Source organism: Anguilla anguilla, chromosome 8 (genome assembly GCF_013347855.1).
Source record: "Anguilla anguilla isolate fAngAng1 chromosome 8, fAngAng1.pri, whole genome shotgun sequence".
Taxonomy (NCBI): domain Eukaryota; kingdom Metazoa; phylum Chordata; class Actinopteri; order Anguilliformes; family Anguillidae; genus Anguilla; species Anguilla anguilla.
In genome coordinates this window covers 1,552,900-1,577,329 of record NC_049208.1, presented here as the reverse complement: position 1 = coordinate 1,577,329, position 24,430 = coordinate 1,552,900, and the positions used below count along the sequence as shown (strand labels likewise).

At 45.1% G+C, this 24,430-nt stretch overlaps 5 protein-coding genes across 6 annotated transcripts in view; 1 reads left to right on the top strand and 4 right to left on the bottom strand.

Annotated features, from left to right (window-relative positions):
• Positions 1-2,756, bottom strand: part of myom1a (myomesin 1a (skelemin)) — a 34,237-nt gene extending 31,481 nt beyond the window's left edge. The window contains exons 1-2 of one of the 2 annotated variants that reach the window (XM_035430431.1): positions 2,669-2,756; positions 1,295-1,411 (exon numbers count right to left, since the gene is read on the bottom strand). Coding sequence is in view for 1 of the 2 variants with exons in the window: in XM_035430430.1 (XP_035286321.1) it covers positions 2,669-2,694 (26 nt within the window). In the remaining variant the exon portion in view is untranslated. The remainder of the gene's footprint in view (positions 1-1,294; positions 1,412-2,668) is intronic. The other variant, XM_035430430.1, reaches the window with a different exon arrangement.
• myl12.2 (myosin, light chain 12, genome duplicate 2) lies at positions 1,680-6,228 on the top strand. Its single transcript, XM_035430434.1, has 4 exons — positions 1,680-1,822; positions 4,389-4,591; positions 5,103-5,264; positions 5,565-6,228. The coding sequence occupies exons 2-4, from the start codon at positions 4,408-4,410 to the stop codon at positions 5,735-5,737; spliced, it is 519 nt and encodes a 172-aa protein (XP_035286325.1). The 5' UTR covers positions 1,680-1,822; positions 4,389-4,407; the 3' UTR covers positions 5,738-6,228.
• Positions 6,229-6,620: 392 nt separating this feature from the next.
• bag1 (BCL2 associated athanogene 1) lies at positions 6,621-10,917 on the bottom strand. Its single transcript, XM_035427847.1, has 7 exons — positions 10,810-10,917; positions 10,369-10,494; positions 9,985-10,067; positions 9,542-9,655; positions 8,961-9,068; positions 8,711-8,773; positions 6,621-8,241 (listed from the first exon to the last, which is right to left on the bottom strand). Exons 1-7 carry the CDS (start codon positions 10,844-10,846, stop codon positions 8,152-8,154), a joined length of 621 nt encoding a protein of 206 aa, XP_035283738.1. The 5' UTR covers positions 10,847-10,917; the 3' UTR covers positions 6,621-8,151.
• Positions 10,918-12,326: 1,409 nt separating this feature from the next.
• LOC118232919 (charged multivesicular body protein 5-like) lies at positions 12,327-17,549 on the bottom strand. Its single transcript, XM_035428166.1, has 8 exons — positions 17,342-17,549; positions 16,461-16,565; positions 15,945-15,991; positions 15,582-15,675; positions 14,939-15,010; positions 13,923-14,031; positions 13,393-13,508; positions 12,327-12,785 (listed from the first exon to the last, which is right to left on the bottom strand). The coding sequence occupies exons 1-8, from the start codon at positions 17,408-17,410 to the stop codon at positions 12,735-12,737; spliced, it is 663 nt and encodes a 220-aa protein (XP_035284057.1). The 5' UTR covers positions 17,411-17,549; the 3' UTR covers positions 12,327-12,734.
• Positions 17,550-19,451: 1,902 nt separating this feature from the next.
• Positions 19,452-24,430, bottom strand: LOC118233158 (delta-type opioid receptor-like). Its single transcript, XM_035428541.1, has 3 exons — positions 24,025-24,430; positions 22,349-22,701; positions 19,452-21,806 (listed from the first exon to the last, which is right to left on the bottom strand). Exons 1-3 carry the CDS (start codon positions 24,261-24,263, stop codon positions 21,277-21,279), a joined length of 1,122 nt encoding a protein of 373 aa, XP_035284432.1. The 5' UTR covers positions 24,264-24,430; the 3' UTR covers positions 19,452-21,276.

The window sequence follows — 24,430 nt, the reverse complement described above, 5'->3', positions numbered from 1 at the left end:
TCACTGAGAGCTTCAATCAGGGGTGCACAACCCCCACCCCAGAGGCATTATAATAATAATAATAATTTAAAAAATAATAATACCTTAATTTACAAAACAGCAGGTATTCTTGAGGATGCATTCAGAAGCATACAGTCTGCAGCAAACCTAACAAAGCACATCACATTCAACAGCTAGAGCAGGGCTGCCCAACCCTGCTCCTGGAGATCTACCGTCGTGTAGGATTTCATTCCAACCCTAACAAAGCACACCATTCAACAGCTAGAGCAGCTGCTAATTAATAGTTAATTAACAATGCCAAGTTAGGATTGAAATGAAAATCTACAGGACAGTAGATCTCCCGAAACAGGGTTGGGCAGCCCTGACCTAAATATTTAATGGGGCTCTACTGTTGTACCCTTGAGCAAGGTACTTAAATAGAATTGCTTCAGTAAATATATCCAGGTATATAAATGGATTGTACGTACAGTAAATGTAAATCTATCTGGACAAGAGTATCTCATAACGCTTATAACGTCAGTGTTAGAGTCGAACTTGGTTAGTACATTGCTCAGGGGTAGAACCGCACTGCCCCATCTGGGAACAAAATCTGCAACCTCTGACTTACAAAACACAATTCCCCGCCCATAACACTGCACTTCTGCCATATGCCGGACAACGTCACTGGTCCTGTGTTGGGTTTGTGACAGTGCTGGTGGTGGGAGAGAATTAGAACTATATCTGCAGGGTCAGCTCTGTGGCATAAATGAGCTAAATGAAAAGCAGTGCTCAATTCCAAATTCGGGAAAGAGTTTTGCTTCCCTCTAGTGGCAACACAAAGCAAATTTCCTAGTTTTCTGTGTTTTGCATCTGTACCCTATCTGAAAATGATCTTTGCAGGGATCTTATATTCTAAGAAGTAATTTATAATAGGGAAAAAGTGCAATCAACTTGAAATATTCAGTTGTCTGAGGTTGTGCCGCAATTTTTACATTTATTTTCATTTTTTGTGTTTTAGTGCGTGTGTTAAATCACTGATTGGATAGGAGTTTACAAACCTTGCTTCCAAGACCTAAACTGGCCATTGAAAATAAGCTCTCATCCAGTCCCAAGAACTGTAATTGTCTCAGTTTGTTCAGGCAACCATCTGATTGAGCCATACTATTGCACAGGTGACTGTAAAAGCAGGACCTTTTTGCTAAACCTCACTATTTGGTTTTTTAAAGTCTGTTGATAACCTTTAAAAAGGGGGTGGGGAATATAGAAGTGGAATGATGCTCAATGATATCCCTATTACTCACTGGATAGGACTCACCTGTTGTCATTTGATATCACATTCTAGATGCGTTAATCTGCGTACATCTGACAACGTTGATCCATCCTCCCAAGCAAAGGGGTCACTCGGGTGTAGATGGGATCTTCTCTCAAAATGCTAAATGAATCATAACGAGAATCGTGTAGTATAGAGTCATAGCGAGAGGTGGGAAAAACCAATGAGCTGTTCATTGGGAAAAACTGATCCTGGATGTACAGCTGTTAGCACGGTTCACTGGATAGGTGGGACATAGAGGACCAAACCAACAGACCATGAAAAGATAGGTAATTTGAGTTATTTGAATAGCCAGAATTACTCTTTATAGTACACCAACTCGTCAAAATATAGTATTACAAAATATTTATAGTACATTTTTCACAGTACGATTAATATTTGACAATGTTATTAGTGTCCTTGACCCCCGACACTGTTAATCATGGTTTGTTCCAGGCCGTAACCGGAAGTTTAGGGCTCTATTGAAAAGGCAGGGATCTGTCCTCGATAAACTTGTCCTGTGTCGGGTATCAGGTACGTGTCACGAAGGTTTGAACATTTTGTTAACGAGACTGCGTATTTCCTCTAAGTCTGTGATCTTAAAGCTGTCAATTGTGTAACGATATCACAATTTCAGAACTGTGGTTGATGTATGATGTGGAGGTAACGGGCCTAACGGTAATTGGGATATTGATGTTGTTGTGTAGCCGGTCGGCTAACACTTCATTTTAACCTCACCATGGGTGTTTATGAGTGTCAAATAATTTATAGAGAATCCTGCTTGGTTACCTAGGTACCTGACAGTGCAACTAGATATGTGATCACGTGCATATGTAGTAATCGTTCTATAATTGTCCGTGTTCTTGCATCGGCGATGACCAGACGGGATTAGTGAGCTAGCATCTAATTATGTCTGCCCCGCGGGCTCGGTGCCTTGAATGGGCTTGCCGTCTACGGAATGGGCTGACTGGTTTGACTCGCTGCACCGCTGAACCAGGCAGCGTTGGCCAAGTTACTAACCAGCTGATGAATTTCACGAAGGCTTGTCAAGGAGAAAGCGTTTCTGCAGTGTAGCTCGCTTGTGTTAACGACGAATGGCAGCCTATAATTCGCCGTTTAAAATGGTGATGTAGATGTACAAGCGACGTACAGGTAACTGCTAATATAAAGGTGAAACGCAAACAATAGTGACTCTCTGTAAAGTTCTTGATCGATTGTTCATGACGAAAATGTTTGCTCGGGGACCAGGTTGATATTTGCAGTTAATTAAGAGTCGCTTATCAGTTTTGCCATACATCGCTAAACTAATTTACGGACATCACGGTCGAAGACCTCAGTTGCCCCCGGTTAAGGTTGTTATCTTTGACGTGCAAACATCACCTTAGCCACTGTTCCTCGTGAAACATCGACCAGATCCGCAGTCTTTAGTCGCCGAAGCTCCAGCCAAATGTCGCCAAACAAACATCCCTCGTTCGGAGTCGCTGAGATGTTTTCTTTTAGGCACGATAGTCAAAATAATGGGCTGCTGGGTTTCCCTAGAATTTGCATGCACAACCTGGGTGCTGCGATGTTTGAGTGGTTAATTAAATCAGAGACCACACCTGCGAGGAATCATCTGCTTTCAGAGTACTTTACATTCCTCCTTTACTCAAGTTTTTCCTTTATTTTAGGAGTTAACTGTACTAGACTAATGACTCCTAGCATATTAGCTCAGACGTCCTTTGGTTTATGAGGTAACCTTTTCATTTGAGTGCGAAACTAGATTTCTGTTTTGCTTGTTTTCTTGTGTCTGATTAATTCCCGTTGCTATTGCTGTGTGCGGTTATGAGGTCATTTTTGATGACGTCAGCGCATTTTGCGTGCACGTGTAGATTTTTGCTCGGAAAGGCTGTCCCCTCTTACCGGTTTAACGCTGCAGGTGTGTCAGCACCTGTGCACTGTGTGATGTGGTGTTAAACGGGGATGTCCTGGTTCCACAGCCTGGGGTACAGCTGGCAACAGTCCCGATTTCGCTGTGGCTTCCTTATTTCAGTGCTGAATGCGGTTTTGGGGGTGTAGATCACTCCTCCTGTTGGCATAATGCTTTCCTGTTTCCCTGTGGTTACAGCATTCTACAAGTGTGGGCCCACCTGCAATAAAAAATATTTTAGGTAGTAAATTATTCCCAAGCACAGTTTTCAGATTATCTAAATGGTTAATTCATCATGTTAATTTATGAAACGTGTTCCCAGCCCATATAGTTGGTGTGGACTCTTGCCGAAGTCCAGGCTTGCTGCTATGTGCTGGATGCCCTTTAGATGCACAGAATCTCATTCTCCAGTCTGGGAGGCCTGCAGGCGGCCTCTGCTGGTTCCCATTTCAGCAGAGCTTAATGTAGCTCACCAATTGGCTAAAAAAAAACCCACACCTCTTTTCCATGCCCTGCATTTGCTGCTGATTGGGGGTGACATAGCTCAGGAGGTAAGACCGATTGGCTGGCAGTCGGAGGGTTGCCGGTTCAAACCCCGCCCTGGGCATGTCGAAGTGTCCTTGAGCAAGACACCTAACCCCTAACTCCCAACTGCTCTGGCGAATGAGAGGCATCAATTGTAAAGCGCTTTGGATAAAAGCGCTATATAAATGCAGTCCATTTACCATTTACCATTTGATTATAAGGAGAGCTGAAATGATTGACAGGCCCTGGAGTGTGAGGTCCCTGGTCCAGATGGGAGGCAAAATGGCGAGCCTCGATGGGCTGAATGGCCGCCTCTTGCCATTAGGCCTTATGTTCTTACACGGACATAAATCCTTTATTAATCCTCCAAATTTGCATACACCTGACTGACCACATTACCAGTCTGATGGACAGTACTTGCTGTTGTCAGGATATTTGCTATTCTCAGTGTGTAGGCTATATTTTTTTTGTTGAATTTTGCCACTGTGATTTGATTTTAAATGCTTGACTCATAAATGTTGGTATTTTTGTAACTTATGTTTTCATAGTGTTTTTAAAAAATGTTTTTAAAGACTCCCTTCTGGGCTGAAGTATAAATGCATTTTATGCACAAAGCATTTATTTTAACCCTAAAATAAAATCCAATCCTATTAAAAACCTCTCTAGGTAAAACGGAAGAGCCAAAATGTCGAGTAAACGGGCGAAGGGGAAGACCACGAAGAAGAGGCCCCAGAGGGCCACTTCCAACGTCTTCGCCATGTTCGACCAGTCGCAGATCCAGGAGTTCAAGGAGGCCTTCAACATGATCGACCAGAACCGCGACGGCTTCATCGACAAGGAGGACCTGCACGACATGCTGGCCTCGCTGGGTGAGCTGGGAGAGGGGGCGGAGCATAGGCTGTGGGGACAAATATGGACCAAGTCTCTGTGACGTCACCCATTGACTCTCCATGGGCTTGGTGAAAAGGGTTTTGAAGCCCGGGAAGTGCAGTTTGTGGCAAAGTCAGGGTCGTCCACTAAGTGCGTGAGACAGCGACTCGGCAGTGATGCAAACTGTCCCTGATTCGTCCAAAAAGTATTTCCGTCTTGTCCAAATAGCATAAACAGCATAGACTTCGTATTTTTGCCGCATTGTTACCATTGACTTGCATTGAAACGGGTGGCTGAAACCCCTACACTGGAGCCACTGTGCTAGTGGCGCTAGTGATATACGTCTCTCAACAAGACCAGGAAGTGAGCTTCAAAAACGCCAGTTTAACTGGCTAGCTAGCAAGGTTAGCATTCTGTTACCCTGCATCTAGGTATGTTTTACGCCACTCCTGTTAAGTGATCACAACACGTCGTGGCAGGTGAAGGGATATTTGCCTCTGTGTCCCACAGGTAAGAACCCCACAGACGAGTACCTGGAGGCCATGATGAACGAGGCCCCCGGCCCCATCAACTTCACCATGTTCCTCACCATGTTCGGCGAGAAGCTCAACGGCACCGACCCGGAGGACGTCATCCGGAACGCCTTCGCCTGCTTCGACGAGGAGGGCACAGGTGAGTGCGCCTGGATCTACCCCCCCTGCCCCCCCCCCCCACGAGATGGGCCTAGGAACGCCCTCGCGCTGGGAACGATTATGTAACCACCCTCCCAAAAAAAAAAAAAAAAAAACAATCATAATGACTTTATGGCCAAGGACAGATCTGTGGCCGTAGCCGTGCTTTGCTGTAGAACCAGAAACAGAACGCTCTGTTGATACGGGATGTCCCGTAACCTGCCCAGGTGACCTGATGCGTGTGTGTTTGTGTGCACGCGTGTGTGCGCATACGTGTGTGTGTGCGTGCGTGTCTCCCCAGGTGTGATCCAGGAGGACTACCTGCGGGAGCTGCTGACCACCATGGGCGACCGCTTCACGGACGAGGAGGTGGACGAGCTCTTCCGGGAGGCGCCCATCGACAAGAAGGGCAACTTCAACTACGTGGCCTTCACCCGGATCCTGAAGCATGGCGCCAAGGACAAGGACGACTAGCCTAGCGCGGGGGCGGAGAAATTAAAACACCTCCCCACCCCCTCTCCTCCTCTTTACGGTCAGACACATCGTGCTCATCCAGGTTCTTACCTATTAGAACACCACGCACAGAACGAGGTTTGGGAAGGGGGGGGGGGGATGCTAAACAAAATGGCGCCACTGTGGAACTCCTGAGGTAAAAAGATAACTTGGCCTCTCTGCTCCTCCTGTCCGGTTTTTGAAGTTTCACCCGTCAATCATATTTAAAAACATGAAGTAACACTGAGTTTAAAAGAAACGTCACCGGGTCTCGGGAGCAGAAGGCAGGGTGTGTGTGTGTGTGCGTGCTGTGTATGTGAACCCCATTCCTGAATGTGAAAACAGAAAAGGGAAAATATGAAGGAAACTCATGAATAAATAAATAAAACTGACTGTTGATCTCATGACCTGGTTTAGCTGGACTTTTACATTTTGTAACCGATAAATTTTGAAATAAAGTGCTATCAACCCAAGCCATTCATTTTGACCTGTTTTTTTTTTTAAAAAAAAGCTCTAATGGTTTAAAGTGGGGAGGGAGGGGAAAGGGTTTCTTTTTTTGATTGATGGTCCACATTAACTTACTGGTACTGGTAAATAAACCTGAATCGTCAGTCATCATTGTAACCACATTGGAGTACTTCCGTTCACTGCCTTCATTTGTAGCATTCAAATCACATTCGCTTCCGTTTCTCTGGATCTGACCTGTGTGGATGTGCAGATCGGATTCTTTGCTGGTTCTGGTGCTGCTCCAGTCCTGGAGTTAAGAGATTCCTGCTCCAGGGCTGGAGTTTGAGATCCCTGCTCTGGGACTGGAGTTAGATCTCTGCTCTGATTGGAAGATTAAAGTGAAGCCACACACACACGGTACTGTACAGCCACCCCTCAGAGAAGGCCTTTAATAGTGAATCACTCGGACACAACAGTGCACACAGACAGCAGGGGAATATTGCACACTACCCTGAAGGTACAGCAATGGACCTGGCGCTGATCTCTCCAACATTCCTTTCGTTCAGAATACGTGTGAAATCCTGGGGTCGGAGGTCATCATGATGGGGAGGCTCCTCTTTAAATAACACATGGAGCTTTATCAAGGCTGGTTCAGTTAACAGAACAAAACTCCAGTACAGGAGGGTCCATGCCTGTATGCCGGCTTTTGTTCCAAACAATTATTCAGAACCAATTATTTCTAAACGGCTGAGTACCCAAGGGCTGGTTCACCCGGATACCAGAACCACAGTAAAGTCTGCAGCTGTTGCTGGTGACGTGGCAAACGTGTCAGATCACACGACTGACTGGAATAGGGCTTAATTATGACCAGAAGTTGGGATGAGATCTCGTAACAGACTGGCCCCCACAATGCACCCTGAGATCAGCTGTGGCAAAGTGGGGTACAGGGTTCGGGGTTTGGGCACTCCTAACACCCGAGGAGAGGAGATTTGGGGAAGGGTGCACTGAGCATGTGCCACAACCACAACCTCTGCTGCACCGTCTTGCCAAATTAAAAACTGCACCCCCCCCCCCCCAAAATCAACCGTCGATGGTAAATCTGATCTGTCCACTGAAAACGTGATTCTGAGAAGAAAGAAAAAGAGTTTACTGTACAGCAGGCCTGTCTGACAGATCTCCATCTCCTCTGGCCTTGGAGAACTAGGCTGAGCGACATATTTCACACCAGCAGTCACACCCTCTCAGTGCTGCAGTCACACACACAGCAGTCACTGGCCTGTTCCACACGCAGGACTTCCCAAGTAAAGCATCTGGTCAGCCGCAATTCAGAAGTGGACAGATCAGTAAAATAAAGTAACATCAGATTAGGGTGTAGTTCCCCTTTCAGGCGTTCAAATGGACAGCTGATTACAGGATGAAATGGGGCGGAGCCAGTTCAGCACAGACGGCTTTCCTGCGGAACACTGCCGATTCCTTATTTATGACATCACACAACTTAATGTGTGACGTCATGCACGCTTACAGTCCTAACATCAAAAAAAAAAAAGAGGGCACATTATTATTTGCAGGTACATTACTCAGAACAAAAGGCCAAACTGACACGTTGCCCACACAGCTAAAACACACAAACACAGGGGAGTTCTGTGATCAGTCACACAATCTGTCAATATGTCAGTGCAAGACAACAACAACAAAAAAAAAAAGAGGACCACACACTGTCTTTCCACTGTCCAAGAATATCTTGGTGGTGCTATCTTTGTTACGGTGTTTTTTTTTGGAGATGGTTTTAAATAGTAATTTCCATAAAAATATATTAAGGGTTTTTCCTGCAGTCAGATAAATAAGCTGCTCGAACCCAGAGCACCAGTCTCTATTTAGCTCTGCTCACAGAGCAGTGGATTGGGGACCACGGGGAGGGGAGAGGGAGGTCTTCCTTATCACACTCTTCCTCAGTCGGCCAGGGCGAGGTTCTTGGACTGTATCTTGGCCAGATGGTCTGAGATCCCTGCCTCGATCCGGTCACACTGAGCGAGGAAATCCTGCAAAAGCACAACGCAAGAACAGGCGTGAAGATCGGAGTGCCCTCTGACTGCAGGGTTACGCACAAAAGCAGCTTTTCTCCAGACCAGGGAGCTCAGTCTTCACCAAACTCCGGTTTAACTACAGTCCTGGAGGGTTGCAGTGTCTGCAGGTTTAGCTACAGTCCTGGAGGGTTGCAGTGTCTGCAGTTTTAACTCCAATGACTTAACCCTTTAAGATGTGAGGTCACAAATATGTGTTTAGAATGCTCTTAACTGAACATTCTAATGCTGATGTCACAATCGCTACTGGTAACTGAAAGCAGTGGAGTTCTAGAACACTGACTTAGCATTCTTAATAAATAAATAAATAAATAAACCATTCCAAAAAACCTACTCTTCAAAGGGTTAAATTACACACACTGAACAGCAGCAGACACTGCAGCCCTTCCGGTCCTGCAGGCTCGTGATTCCCAAGGTGTTCCCTCACCTGAACTGTTTTGACCAGTCCCTTCTTCTTCATTCTGCAGTCGCTGAAGTTTTCTGGGAAGGTCTGAAATGGAGAATCATTTCAGAAGGGGTTTGAACACACCCTCTGAAACACTCCTTCCCTTTGTGAGAAACTGAACTGTCACACTGAAGTTCAAAACATGTAAATCGTTCTGCATACGAGTCTCTCAAACTATGTCAAATAACTGTCAATCATTGTGGTTGTCCCTGCCCAAAAACGGGTGCATTACCATGGTGTCCATCTGCTCCAGGATCTTCATGAACTGCTCGGCTGCCGCCTTCACTCTCTGGTCCAGTTTGCTCAGAGCCTCGGCCTGCAGGTCCTTCGCCAGGAAGCCCTGAGACACGGCCCAGCAGTCAATCACAGAGCCCCGTTACACGTGTCCACCAATCACAGAGAGCCCAGTTACACGCGTCCACCAATCACAGAGAGCCCTGTTACACACATCAGCCAATCGAAGAGCACACATCAGCACCATCTCTCTCACAGAACCATCTCTCTCACAGTACACTGTGTGGCCCCACCTGCACACAGCACCAGATCTCTCACAGAACCATCTCTCACAGCACAAACTCTCTCACAGTACACTGTGTGGCCCCACCTGCACACAGCACCAGATCTCTCACAGAACCATCTCTCACAGTACACTGTGTGGAAAATATTCCCTGGCTCAGGGACTCATCAGAGGATCACACAGCTTCAGCTGCAGATGGTATAGCACAGACCAAAGTCTTGCGCAACTGCCAGTTCTAAATAGGCCTCCCAAATTTTTTTTTAATTTTTTTTAAAGAGAATAAATACTGCACTCACGTTCCTTAACCCAGTCAGCTCTCCATCCACTTTCTCCAGCTTCTTGGCCGTCAGATCCACGGACTTCTCAATGTCCTTCAGCTTCTTAAGCTCCACCTCCTCTTCTGGGCTGTTCTGTCGTGGGGAACAGGAGCACAACGTCAGAGAATTTAACCCCGATTATAACCACACACACGTGTACATCTGCTTTTCTGGGATCTGAGTTAACCGTTCTGAGGACTACGTATTTGTACTGAAGTTTAGTACGAAGATAACAGACTTTGCTTAATTTGGCTTTTAACATTAACCACGAAAATACAAAGTAATTGGGTATCTAAAACAACCCGTTCAACACGCAGACATAAAATAACATGCAAACATTATGAATCAATAACAATATAGCAACATATTAAGTTACCTTTCTCCCACTGTAATGAAAGGGCTTGACAAATTAATGGACTCACCCTTTTTCCTATCATCATTAGTTTACAGCCCTGCTTCACGCCAAAGCTGGATAGGGCTGAATCCATCTCCCGTAGTGACTTTCCTGCAGAGAGCGCAAACGGAACGACCAACGGATTCAACAAATGCAAACTTGTGCAAATTAGATCGCGCCTAAAGTTAAGAGACCCAAACAAACGCTAACTGCTCAGCCCCGTGTCCAACCGGGAAATAAACAGTAAGACCGAGGTCCAAACTTCGTGTTAGCGTGCATGAATCCAAGTTGGTAGCCTCAACTAGCTAATCCGCCCAGCACACTAGCCTAGAAATACGTGACCAAATTCGCTCCACTTTCCGCACAGATCAATACAAATTTGTCATCGCAAAAAAGCCAGCTTGCAACTCACCTTTGAAAATGATTTTCTGCGACGGTATGGGGACGCCGGTCATTTCGGCGAGCGTTTCTGACAGATCTTTCAACACCGGCTCAGCCCCGTCCTTCCCCGCCAGTGTGATGCTGTGCTTGGCTGTGCCTGCGACAGTACGAAAGGTATGTGAACACGATCATCGCTAAACATTCCCACCTCCAACACACTACACAGACGAGCATTGTCGCTACTTCAAAAAGATCGAGTCTCTCACGTTAGCCAACAAAAAAAGACATTTTGCACAAGAACGAACTCGCGGTCAACTTGGTTTGCACAACCAGACAATCGAATCGAAATTATAACTTAACATACGGGAGTAACCTACGTTATGCAAAAACTATGTCGAAGTCAATATGTTTTGTTTGCATAAAGACGTAAAAATACGGAAACTAAGCAAGGAAAACCACAGAAAAACTTTACCGTAGGCAACGGTCACTGTTATTGTATTCTCGGCCATGTCTAATGTACCGGAAGCGCAGCGGCTCTCACTTCCTGCGCACACCGGAAAACGTCCGTACAAATCGCCGAAATGAGAATTTGATCTCATTCATAAAAAACATTTAAATAAGGGTAGTACATTCAGTATGTAATTTCATATTTGTTTAGGGACATCGATGTTAAATGAAAAAGTGTGGCTAGGTTTTTTATTTTTTATTTTTATTTATTTATTTATTTTATTTTTAAGGAAAAATAGCATTGTAAACACAATAATATAAGTAAAATAAACATATAAAAGTTGTTCTGGAAAGGATTACAATGGTGTATGGACAAGTGCATTTCGGAGTGCACACACACAAACACACACACACCATAGAATTATATTAATAGAAATAAATGAATAAAAATACAAATACCTGTTTTAGTGATGGCATGAACATTTCAGCCTTAGATCGTTGTCGAACACCTCATTGTAATGTCCAAGATGTGCAGAATCCTGAAATATGTGTGCCAGACCAAACCAAATCAGACCTTTACCATGTAAATCACAGAACAGGTAAAGCTATTCTCTTACTGAAAGTACACTTGGCAGTGGTGTGGTTTATCTCTTGTTCGTCAAGAAAAAAAATGAGACATTGCCTGTAGTGACAGAAGTAACAGAAACCAAAGCTGTCGTCTTGGCAACACAATATAGAGACATCAATCACTGTATAGCAGAAAAGAACACAAAATTATGCACAGACATTGGACAAATAACTATGAAGATCTGATTTCTTCCATTGATATTGCTGAAGAGAACAGCCAAGTGGATGATTCCAGTGGTGACCTGTGTGTGTTAATATGTGCCAATGCGGGTCCCCTACGGTGGATACAGAGCTGTAGTTTAAAATTGCAATTCATATATTCTTCTTATTTACATACCAGCGCTGGCAAAAATGCCTGTTTTTGTGGACAAATTCACTAGTAAATATGTCTAAAAACTTATTTTATCTTTTTTTTCTGAAGGAATGTGTGCAGTCTCTCCACATCAGATAACAACATTAATGCAATTCTGTATCCCAGCCTGTATATCTATGCCTGAATTAAAAATAGAAGGTACTGAAGTATATAGGAATATATATATTAAGACCAGAAAACATATTGAAATGCTTTACAATATACAGCTGGACTAATTATGCAAATACACAAACTATTTACAATTTCAGATATTGCAATGCTTTCAACGTATTTCACAGCAATGTATTATACATTATATTGTAACAGTTTTATATTTGCCCATATATGTATGCCTAAACAGGTGCTGTGAAAGTGAATAAAACATGCTTGGATTATTACTGTAGTTAAAATCATCTATCATAGGCAGCATGTCAAAATAGTTTTAAAAAAAACAAAACAAAAAAAAACTCCAGAGGTGTATTGAGCAAGCTGTGCTTTCAAGCCCATAAAAAAGCAAAACCCCTTTAACATTCTATTAAAAGCACCACAAACTCTACCCAGACTAATTTAAAATGTACTTTATTATATTCATTTCAAATGGGATACATAGAGTTATTTTACAGAGGAAAAGGCAGGCCACATTTTGAGGGTCTTTAAAATGTGTATCAAGTCACTATCCAGACCTTATAATCTTCAACACAACAGCTTGCTTTTCAGGTCACTGTTCACTGTTAAATACTATGTTAAGGAGTTGGATCAATCGAAACAGGCTAAAGAGAGCATTTGCTAGCATGGCAGCACCATGAACAGAAATAAACGAGAAAAAAAAAAACCAGCTTCAATGCTTCACACCTGTCACTTCAAATTCAACGTTTGACTGCGTACAGGCCACATTCTTGCCATTTTCATATATAAATGTTATTTTACATCTTTAAAAAAAAGTGTTCAAAGTGTCGCCTCTAATGAGCATCTTATGTGGCCGGGATCTGTGGGAGGCCGAATTCATCCACCAAAACGCCATCCTGGAAAACAACCACGAAACACATTAATTTCTGAACAAGCACAGCAGAAACTGGAGCTTCTTTATTTGTCTGCAACAATCTTTGTTTCTTACTCATGGCGGAACTCCCAGATACTGTGCCCATATTGCATTATCTACCTGTATACTTAAGTCATTACAGCGATAGGAAAAAACAACATCGCCATCTACTGTTCAATTCTTACAATGGCACAAAAGCATACTGCAGTTGACAGATATAGTTGGTTTTTGGATGTGAACTGTGTTGTTGCTCTTGTAATGGTTATACATGACAAACATATTTTGTACATAAACATTATTGAGGGTTTACTGGATATAGCCAGTGCTTTCACTGATGATAATGTGGGTGTGGTCAGCGCTTTGACGGACAGGCCCGTGGGTGTGGTCAGTGCTTTGACTGACAGGCCCGTGGGTGTGGTCAGTGCTTTGACTGACAGGCCCGTGGGTGTGGTCAGTGCTTTGACTGACAGGCCCGTGGGTGTGGTCAGTGCTTTGACTGACAGGCCCGTGGGTGTGGTCAGTGCTTTGACGGACAGGCCCGTGGGTGTGGTCAGTGCTTTGACGGACAGGCCCGTGGGTGTGGTCTGTACCTTGTTGGTTTTGATTTCGCTGGGCACGCCCTCTGGAATGGAGGGAGCAGAAGAGGCTTCGTCTAGGTAAGAGCTGTCCTCGTCCAATAAGAGCTCATCACCCAGCGCGTCCAGCTCTGAGGGGACACGCGCGCACGAATACACACACACACGCATACACACACACACACACACGCACACGCAACACACACGCACACGCAACACACACACGCACACGCAACACATACACATGCACACGCAACACACACACACACATGCAACACACACACACATGCAACATGTACACACACGCGCACACACACACACACACACACGATTAAGAATCACAACCATCAGATAGATACTGATGTGGAACTACAATGGCGAGCAGCACACACACACACACACACACACACACACACACACACACACACACACACACACACACACACACACACACACACACACACACACACACACACACACACACACACACACACACACACGCAGCTCTGGGAGAGTGTGTGGAGCGTTTCGGTCGCGGTACGTACCCGCCTCCAGGTCGTCCTCGTCGATCTCCGGCGTGCCGTAGCTGCGGCTCAGAGCCTCCTGCACCTCGTTGGCGTCCTCCATCATGTCCTCCAGCTGGTCCTGCAGGTCCTGAGAGAGAGAAGGAGACTCACTGCATCAGTGTCAATGCCAATATCACCACTTTCACTAGCATTAATGCCATCAACTCCATCGCCACTATCACCACTTTCACTAGCATTAATGCCATCACACACCATCACCGATATCATTCTCATCAATGTGCCAGCATCTTCATCACTCCCACAGACATCATCAGCTTTATCATCCCTTTATCTGTAATCACCACCATCGTCACCATCATCCTCATCATCACCATCATAAGGCCATTTAGCTAGATTCTTGTGTTGTAGAACATAAGAACACCCAAAAAGTAGAACATGCCATTCCACCCAATTCATTTCTCTGTGTGCATGTTGAGCCACAACAATTGTATGAAGGGTGTATTATTATTATTATTATTATTATTATGCTTTAACTGAATTCTGTTTTCAATTAAAAACAAGTGGCATTGGTTGAACAGAGTCAATGTAGTGTCATCGTTAAGGATTCTGGTTCGCAACTTAGAGAATGGGAATTGAAATCCCAATGCCATTGTACGCTTCTACGGGGCGACATAGCTCAGGAGGTTAGACCGATTGTCTGGCAGTCGGAGGGTTGCCTGTTCAAACCCCGCCCTGGGCGTGTCGAAGTGTCCTTGAGCAAGACACCTAACCCCTAACTTCTCTGGCGAATGAGAGGCATCAATTGTAAAGCGCTTTGGATAAAAGCGCTATATAAATGCAGTCCATTTACCATTTACGCTTGAGCAAGATACTAAACCTGAACTGCTCCAGCAAATATTCTACTGTACACATGGACTGTGTGTAAAAATGTAAGCTGTATAAATCACTCTGGACGAGAGTATCTTCCAGCCAATATTAATAATGGCAGAAGTAACGCTAGATGAGAACACTGACTGTACATGGAGAACACGTACCTCGATCTGGTCAATCTTCACTTGCTTGTAAGCTTTCTTCATCTCCTTGGCACCGATTTTCATGGCATCCACCTGGAACAGGAGCACACACTTATGTTCAGCTGCTCTGTGCCACTTCCCCCAAATGAAGGGTCACAAAATCACACTGTAAAAAAATCCTGTATATAATACACTATCCACCTATATGCACACCACTAGTTTTAACAATATTCTAAAATCCCTATTAAACATATGCCGGACTACATTTTATATGGGGATGGGACACAGAATATGCATTTGCTCATTAATTGGGCTCAGCAAGTTCGGGAACCCCTGCCGTTGAAGAGAATACTCAAATCAGAGAGGGCTGTGTACCTATGTCACATAAGAACATAAGAACTCCAACTGACAAGAACGGGCCATTCAGCCCATCAAGATCAAAAACAACACGTAATGAGGAGAACAGACCAGCAGGCCTATCTAGGCTGACCATATATCAGCAGTCTAGTGTATCCAGCATAGCAACAAGCCGAGGCTTAAACAACCCAACAGTATGTGCCTCGAGTATAAGACCGCGAGCACCTCTTGCTGTTACACAGACTACCAGCTCACATTTTAACGAGACGGTGCTGAGACCGGTAAGACCGCGGCTGACGATGCTCACCGTGGTCTTGGTGTCCTTCAGCGACTGGATGGTGTAGTTGGCCTGCTCCATGTTGAAGGACTGCTGCGTCAGGTTGTCCCGCTGCCCCTCGTACCTGAAGGGCAGAACCGCGACGACGGCCATTACGGGGTGTGAACCTCGGGGAGTGTCACATTCCCACGGCTTTCCGCCGGCTCCTCGTGTGTTACATTGCCTGGAGCTGACCGCGCCTCTGTCTCAACGGTGACTTGTGAGTAGCTTGTAAACATATTACACAGGACAGCGCGGCAACGTATAAAGACGGGTGAACTACATTTCCCATGTGCCCAGGGGGGAAACTATGGGGTTGTTTCATGTGTCCGAGTCAAAATAAGAGAGACTCACATCCTCTTCTGCTTCAGTACCCTCATGGCCTTCTGCTTCACCATGTTCTGGAAAAAAAAAAGGTTTACATCAACACTGTCATTAAGAATAGTCTTACACCGCGTCGCCTACAGCCTGTTAAAAAGAAAAGCTTAACCGTAGGACAGTGGGTAAGAAACTGGGCTTGTGACCAAAAGGTTGCAGGTTCGATTCCCGGGTAGGACACTGCCGCTGTACCCTTGAGCAAAGTACTTAACCGAAATTGCTTCAGTATATATCCAGCTGTATAAATGGATACAATGTAAAAATGCTATGTAAAAAGTTGTGTAAGTCGCTCTGGATAAGAGCGTCTGCTAAATGCCTGTAATGTAATGTAATGTAACCGTTTCATTCCAATGAAGCAACTGTCCATGACTAAGCACAAGAACAGTGCGTAGTAAGCCAGTGACATCACTTGAACGCTTTTTTCCCCTGCTTACTGTATGTTTTTGGGAATCGATTTCGAGTAAGATGTTGCTCTCGGGTGCCGTGGTTTACCTTGGACGGCCCCTCCCGCATCTTTTTCATCTGATCCTTGTACTTCACCAGCTCCGCGTCGAGCCTGGCGATCTTCTTATCGATGGACTCCGCCCTCCCGTCCACCTGGGCAGGACAGGTGCATGACAAGCCTTAGCTCACATGGTGCGGAAGCAGAGCTTCACGTTACATCGTGCGACGACAACATAAACATCAACTCGATGACGGAACAGGGCAGGTTCACGAGGCGCGACTAGGCCGCGCATTTTTCTATTATCTGCAGCTATCGTAGATGAGAGGCGCAAACCAGTAAAACGGGTTCGCGCATATGAACAGGGAAATACACAGCCCAAATACGCAGCGTTTTCATAAAAGCCTAGCTAGTAACCCCACACACGAGTAGAACTGCTCGTTATGTCTGAAAATTATACAGAACACAATCCCTTGTACAACTGTTTGGAACAAAGGCTACTGATTTATTCCTCTTACTTTTCACTGCCTAACTGTACAAGCATTTGTCATTAAAGGCTGTGCGTTTATGATAAATGTTTCTAGCCTGCTTGTTATTCTGATGTTAGCACTAGCTGACAACATTTCAAAAGAATTAAGTTTCACCATTTAGCCTGCTAGCGAAAAAAATCGTAGCCACCCCAAGTAATGATTCATGTCGCAATTTAAAACGACTGTTTACAAACTTGCTACATGTTCCCATGGTTATTCAGCTTACGCTATGCTAAATGGGAATAGTAGATTTGCATCTGGTTAAGTAGCCTAACTAGCGTTTTACGGAAAATGACCGAAAATCAGCTAACGCCAACACCAATGCACTGCATTGTCTGTATTTTGACAGCTAAATTGTTAACAAACTAACTAGCGTTAGCGGTATCGAACTGGCAACTTACATTTCCAATGCAGTCGGAGAGATTTGGTGGTGGTCCTTTTGGTTTACCCCGTCCGAAAATACGATTCATTATTTTCTTCACTGATAATAGACTACGAAAAATCCCCGAGGCTCTCGAATGTATGGACCCAAAAATACACAAAGACGCGATTCAATCCCTGCCCAGGAACACAATAATCCACGCTCCCACACCCGGAAACAGCCTCACATATGACGTCACAAAAAGTATCCCAATTGGTTGGTGATGAAGCGTTCTGACGTGCCGCGCAGCGCAATGAGTGGCAAGAGAATGGAACTCCGTTAGTAACATTTGATTCAATAATACTTTAGTAATTTTATTGTCGCTGTGACGTGACGTATTGTGAACACCCATCAGCCCGAGCCACTCTGTTGGGTGCAGCCACAGCTTGTTGAACCGAAATTCCGAACACTTTATAGCTTCCATGTCACACAGCTTCGCACTGACTTTGACAAAAAGATGATCCGGAATACAAAAATACATTTTGGTTTCCGTAAAAAATGAACCAGTCGAACAAATGTCACTCTGACCGGTACAAAAACTCATTGTGTGCAACTATTTCATAGATAAAGTAAAACACGAAGCTGGTTTCTCTTTTTTCTCATTTATTTACTTATGTTCTGGGTCAGTAAACAGTTCATTGTAACAATTAGTTCACAAGTTTGCTGACTGCATACAAAATACGTTTCTTTTGGATACGCATAACATCGAATAGCGTAGATAAAACAGAGCAAATATAGCATTCTTGATATATAATATTACAATGAATACATATTACACATTATAATATTACACTGCTAGTGACCTTTCAAAACAAAATAAAGAGAAATTACACAACCATTCCACGTGTACAGTAAGAGACAGCATAGGCAGCTTGTTAATTAAAAATCATATTTTATATTTAACATATACAATAAATACAGGTAGGAACCCACAAGCCATTTGCAGTACGGCAGAACAGATGCAATGTCACAAGTCACTGATTTCACAAGCTGATTTATTTTTATCACGGTCAAGGACAATAACATTGTTCAAAAACTTTACAAGCGCATGAACATCTGGCACCAGTACCTGCTCATTAATTCATATCAGCATAGCATTGACATGTGCCACTATTTCATGTGATTGTCCACAGACTGAGTGCAATCAACTACCCTTATAAACATGCAAACGAGCAAATATTTGCATATCTATAAGTAAATGAATAAGCAACAACAAATTGTGTGTTTCTCACAATATTACAGTCAGGCCCATAATTATCAGTACTCTTGATACAGATGGCCAAAAAAGGTTGTATAAAATGTATGTATATACACAAGCCAGAGGCGGAAATGTGGTACAAGGTGTGCAATTGCCAGCACACAAGCGCTTATATATGAGAACCACAGGCTGTGGAGTGGTTTATTTAGCCTATACCATGGCACTTACTATAAGCATTACACTACATTACCAATGTTGGGCAGCACAAGGGAAAGTTGCATTTGTCTACAAAGTCCACAAAACTTCAAATCGCTACTGTTTTATCTGAAAGTTTTCTCTAAAAAAATCTCACCATCCTGTTGTTTATATTTTTTTACCTCATTGACTTACAAAAAAAAAAAGAAAAATAATTAAATATGTGAAAACACAAGCTATACAGTGGAAAAACCAGAGGAGTAGAGCATTGCGACTTAAAACAACAATTATGTGATAATGAGCCATTGCTTGCAGATGATAGTAAACCACAACTTTCAGGTGACTGTAAATCATATCTTACACGTGATAGTAAAGCCACACCTTTCATGTCAGTGTAAAGCTATGCCTTTCAGGTAAGACAGTCGCTACTCTCTGACAGCTATGCTAACTCCCACAAGCTAGCCATCTGAAACCTCAGCCAGTGAGACTGTAAAGACCACTGCATCCATGGATATTTAGCCTCTAGAGCAGTGTTTCTCAACCCTGGTCCTGGGGACCCACTGCCCCGCATGTTCTAGATGTCTCCCTGCTCCAACACACCTGATTCAAATGAATGGGTCGTTATCCTGCTTCTGCAGAGCTTGAATCAGGTGTGTTGGAGCAGGGAGACATCTAAAACATGCAGGGCAGTGGGTCCCCAGGACCAGGGTTGAGAAACACTGCTATAGGAGATGTCAGTTAGAATTTCCAGTCAATTTCCCTGAGAGAATTCCCCATTTACATTTACAGATACCAACAGTTCAATAGAAAAGGAAATAATAATATTATGTGTTATAAGAGTCCAAAAAACCGGTTTGTGAGAGATTAATATGATTTAGACCCCACAGATGTTTGTTACAAAAGAGACTGCACAAGTAGAACACCAGGAGGAAAGCACAAGTGACAGTCAAGATGATGTCAACACAGAAACTGTGTTCCACCTCCCCACTGCATCTTTACATTTCAAAACCAGAAAGAGGGAAAAAAGTAACAATTTTATTTTCTTATAAGTCTAGAAAGGATCGACTCAGACTTTCACTGAGGCACAACAGCCCCTCCTCACATGAATGTGCACAGCAATCCAGCCTTGGCAATCCAGTCATCACTTTTTGAGATATGTTTGGCCTGATGGTGACGCTAGATGACAGGTTATCGGGTCACCAAAATCAATACGTTTCTTTTTCTCGGGAACAATAATGTGCACAGCAAATTTCACGGCAATCTGACCATTACTTTTCCAGATGTGTCTGTCACGGATGGACGGATAAACGGATGGAGAGACGTCATTGCATAACCTGATTAGGCGGTGGTAATCACACGCAAATATTTGTTCATTCCGGGAACATAAAAATGGCTGTATCATGGATCTGCAGTGCAACCAGCAGCATAGCCAGGAGTGTTCTTTGAGGGGTTGGTTGAAATTCTGAACCAATCTGGCAAACTTCAGACTGGACAGATAGTCAAGGAGGGAGGGGTGGTGGGGGGGAGGCGGGGTTTTGAGGTAGACCAGGGATCTCCTTTTCCGGTCTACACATTTACTTGTTTTGTGGTTTCCTTTCAATTAGCAACCAATTTTAATTAAAGTCACAATTTAGCCAATCAGTGACAAACAAAACATCTAACAGCTGGAACACATCCAAAAACTGGCAGACACTTTGGCCCTCTCAAATTACTGTTGGAGATCTGAGATAGAGTTACAGAATAGAACTTTAAAATAGTTTGGAATCATATCAAAATCAAATACATTTAACAACTTTTTATGTTCATGCCCCTTTCTAATGTGGCATTGCCCCATACTTGTAATACATCCTCATTAAAAGTCAGATTTATGACTGCACTCCAACAGTAAGAGAGGAGAGACATCACACCACACACAGTAAGATTTTGTCAAAAAAAAACAAGCCCTTTTCACTTACTGGACGTTATACAGTTACAGAAAAAATCTAGACAACCCTTGCTCTCTTTTTAAATGAAATATTGCACAATAAATTACATTTCAGTCACCTCTGTTGAAGATGGTGGACCTCAATCGATTTCTGAGTCAGTCAAGGACCGAGGAGACAAGGACGGATAAAATAAGCGATTGGAATAGGCCCTTCATCTACATGGACAAGCCAAAGCAATATGGCCGAAATGTCATCCAGCCAATCACCAGTCACTTCAGATGACCGAAATGAGAGAGGGAGAGAGAGGGAGCTATTTCCGAGTGTTCGGACGGGACCTCCGAACAAGGGGTGACCCTTTTTAAGGGGCTATGCTGCCTTGTGCTCATTGGAAGGATTAGTTGCTAGGCAGCGATGGAGAGAGTGAGAACTCTGGGTCTGAGATGCGGGGATTTTCACCTTTAACCTCTAACCTTTGACCTAACGGAGGCTACAGGCCACACAGGGGCACTACAGGGCGGTGGTGACCTGAGTTTCTCCCAGGCCGTTGGAGTCGTCGCGGCCATGGCGGGGGGGGAAGGAGGACAGCTCCACGGTTAGTCATACGGGCTTACCGGCGCAGGGCCCCGCCTCCGCTCCCTGCTGGGCGGAGTCTCGGAGGGTGCTCCGCCCCCGGCTGATGCTGGGCCTCTCGGAGCTCAGCCCCGGGCCGCGGCAGAAGTCCCGGAAGCAGCGCTTGAAGTTCTCGTCCAGGAAGGCGTAGAGCACGGGGTTGAGGCAGCTGTTGGTGTAGCCCAGGGCGACGCAGAAGAAGTAGGACGCCATGACGCCGGGCGTCTCGGGCACGCGGCCCAGCGCCTTGGCCAGGATGAAGATGTGGATGGGCGTCCAGCAGACCACGAACACGGCCACCACCACCAGCACCAGGCGCGTGATGCGCCGCAGGCCGCGGTCCCGCTCCCGCGATCCCGACAGCAGCCGCACGCTGCGCAGACGCAGCACCATCAGCGTGTAGCACACCGTGATGATCAGCACCGGCACCACGAAGCCCAGCAGGAACACGCACAGCTTCATCAGCGTGTCCCAGTACAGGTAGGGCTCCGGGAACTGCAGCGCGCACTCCGTGGTCCCTGCGAGAAGCAAAGCGGTCAGAACCCGCTCTCTCCGTCTCCCTGACTTCATTAGTTTAATGTATTGGAATGGGACTGACGCGAAAGTGTCAGCACCCCAACACCCACCCCACTCCTCACCCCTCAAACCCAACACCCAGCCCACCCCTCACCCCTCAAACCCAACACCCAGCCCACCCCTCACCCCCAACCCACAGCCCACTCTTCTCCCCCACCAATGCCCCCACCCCTCACCCTCAACACCCACCCCACTCCTCACCCCTCAAACCCAACACCCAGCCCACCCCTCACCCCCAACCCACAGCCCACTCTTCTCCCCCACCAATGCCCCCACCCCTCACCCTCAACACCCACCCCACTCCTCACCCCTCAAACCCAACACCCACCCCACCCTTCACACAGCACCCCAACCCTACCCCTCACCCCCAACCCCCACCCTTACAATTCCCCACCCCTGCCCCCAACCCCCACCCCTAAACAACAGCCCACCCCACCCTCTACCCCTCTCCCCCAACCCCCCCACCCCTCACCCCTCTCCCCACCGTTTTCGGTCTCGGTGCCTCCCAGCAGCAGGGCGGGGACCCCGGCGGCGGAGGACAGGACCCAGATGGCCACGTTGACGATCTTGGCCTTGACGGGCGTGCGGAACTCCAGCGCGGTGACGGGGTGGCACACGGCCACGTAGCGGTCCACGCTCATCATGGTGAGCGTGAGGATGCTGGTGAACATGTTGTAGTAGTCGATGGAGATGCACACCTTGCACACCACCTCGCCGAAGGGCCAGGAGTCCAGCAGGTTGCCCATGCTCTGGAAGGGCATGGTGGTGGTCATCAGCGCGTCCGCCAGCGCCAGGTTAAAGATGTAGATGTTGGTGGCCGTTTTCATCTTCGTGTACCTGCGGCGGGAGACCAGCAGGAGGCGCCATAACAAGAGCCACGCACTGGGGAATGCACTGCACTCTTCTTCTTTTCTTTTTGTTGTATTTGTTTGAATGACAGCTCTTGTGTGTCCACAAACCACTTAGCCCAGAATAATGTCATACTGCTCACAATTTCACATAGAAAATGCACTATTTGCTAAATAGACTGGAAACAATTGAAAACAGATTAAATAAACATAATTTAATACTGGAGCTCTGTATCAAAGCAGGACAACTGAGTTAGCTGGATAACTATGCTGAGTAAAACCCGGAACACATCTTTTTACTTCTGTCCATGTTCAAGATTTGTGAGTTGGCGCAGTTATCCGGCTAACTCAGTAACACTGCTTCATGAAATACTGTGCCAGGAGTCCTGGTAGGTGAGGTGACCCCACAATGTGGCCAACGTCCTCACTACCCCTCCTTCCAGTGTATTGCTGTGTATTTGTGGCAGGGAGCCATCAACAGACAAAACCAGGGCCACATTATGGGGAACACACAATTAAAACATTTTAAAATCTTTTTCATTATAAATTAGGCAAACAGAGGTTTGTACTGTAGGTGGCCAGGAAATTCTGTTGCTAAATGACCACTGTGCACACAGTAAACTGTGATTGTAAATCAAAACAATCTGAGAAAAGTTCAGCCGAAAAAAGCGGTTCTGCATACATCCACAAAAAGCATATTCAGCCATTTCATAATAGATCTTAATCATCATATCACGTTATCCCTATGAAAGTCTTATCCAAATATATGACTACTACATTATATAGCTAATTACATTACATAATTATTAAATACGATTATAAAATAATATACAATATTTATTCTTTTTAAAAAAGGACAACAACGTTTTAATATAAATGGACCGGTGGTGATGACCGGTTGGTTGGAGATAATTTAGCTTCGCTTCTGGGACCGACCACTACCTAACGTAACCACAGGGGGGCGTTTACGCATCCACATTTCAGAAGTACTGAAGCCACAGGGCAACTTGTGTCATTTTGGCGTCTATTATATTTTCTCATACGAATGAGAAAAACGTAAATCCGCCCATAGAATTGCACATAAAATTTGGTACGTTTTTATATATTGCAATGTTCCAAAAATGAATTTAGCATTTGGCCTTATTTTGTCCGTTATAATTCAACATGTTTTCATATATCAAATATTATATACATATTTGCCATTATTCTTCTCATATCTCTTATCGTTGACGACTTTTATTAGCTACGAACCGTATCTTAAACTATTTCAGTAGTCCGCACTAATGTTCGCTGCAAAACAAGCATGTCTTACCTGATGATAACATACATTACAAGGCAATTCCCCACTAGTCCTACCACGAAGACCACGGAATAGACCGCCGTGATGAGGGGCATGATGGGGGACACCGGTTCGCTCGGCGAGCTGCCGTTGGCTGTGTGGTTGTAACTGTCGGGTGAAGCGGACTGCCATGTGGAATTCGGAGAGCACTCCTCGGAAAGGACCGGGAAGCACCTGTCGTCCTTAAAGATTTCCACAACACCGCTGTCCATCGTCCGCGAGACTTGGAGAAACTAAGAAACACAGAAGAAGTGTAGATTTGGGGCGCGGGGGATAGCAGGGAAAACGTATATAAACAAAAACAACGAATCTACCTCCTATTTGCACTGTTCACTGAAACCAACCTGCACACACACACACACACGCATGCATGCACGCA

Bases quoted from the DNA above. Each gene is read 5' to 3' on its own strand.
- myl12.2 (XM_035430434.1), top strand. From the start codon at position 4,408: ATGTCGAGTAAACGGGCGAAGGGGAAGACCACGAAGAAGAGGCCCCAG. The intron at 4,592-5,102 runs GTGAGCTGGGAG...TGTGTCCCACAG, and splicing joins CGACATGCTGGCCTCGCTGG to GTAAGAACCCCACAGACGAG. The intron at 5,265-5,564 runs GTGAGTGCGCCT...GTGTCTCCCCAG, and splicing joins CTTCGACGAGGAGGGCACAG to GTGTGATCCAGGAGGACTAC.
- bag1 (XM_035427847.1), bottom strand. From the start codon at position 10,846: ATGGCCGAGAATACAATAACAGTGACCGTTGCCTACG. The intron at 9,656-9,984 runs GTGAGTCCATTA...TCCCCACGACAG, and splicing joins TAATGATGATAGGAAAAAGG to AACAGCCCAGAAGAGGAGGT. The intron at 8,242-8,710 runs GTGAGGGAACAC...GTGCTTTTGCAG, and splicing joins GACTGGTCAAAACAGTTCAG to GATTTCCTCGCTCAGTGTGA.
- LOC118232919 (XM_035428166.1), bottom strand. From the start codon at position 17,410: ATGAATCGTATTTTCGGACGGGGTAAACCAAAAGGACCACCACCAAAT. The intron at 15,011-15,581 runs GTGAGCATCGTC...CTCCTGTTCCAG, and splicing joins TGAAGGACACCAAGACCACG to GTGGATGCCATGAAAATCGG. The intron at 12,786-13,392 runs GTACAGACCACA...GTTGTTTTCCAG, and splicing joins GCGAAATCAAAACCAACAAG to GATGGCGTTTTGGTGGATGA.
- LOC118233158 (XM_035428541.1), bottom strand. From the start codon at position 24,263: ATGGACAGCGGTGTTGTGGAAATCTTTAAGGACGACAGGTGCTTCCCG. The intron at 22,702-24,024 runs GTAAGACATGCT...CTCCCGCCGCAG, and splicing joins GTAATGTATGTTATCATCAG to GTACACGAAGATGAAAACGG. The intron at 21,807-22,348 runs GTGGGGAGAGGG...TGCTTCTCGCAG, and splicing joins AGGCACCGAGACCGAAAACG to GGACCACGGAGTGCGCGCTG.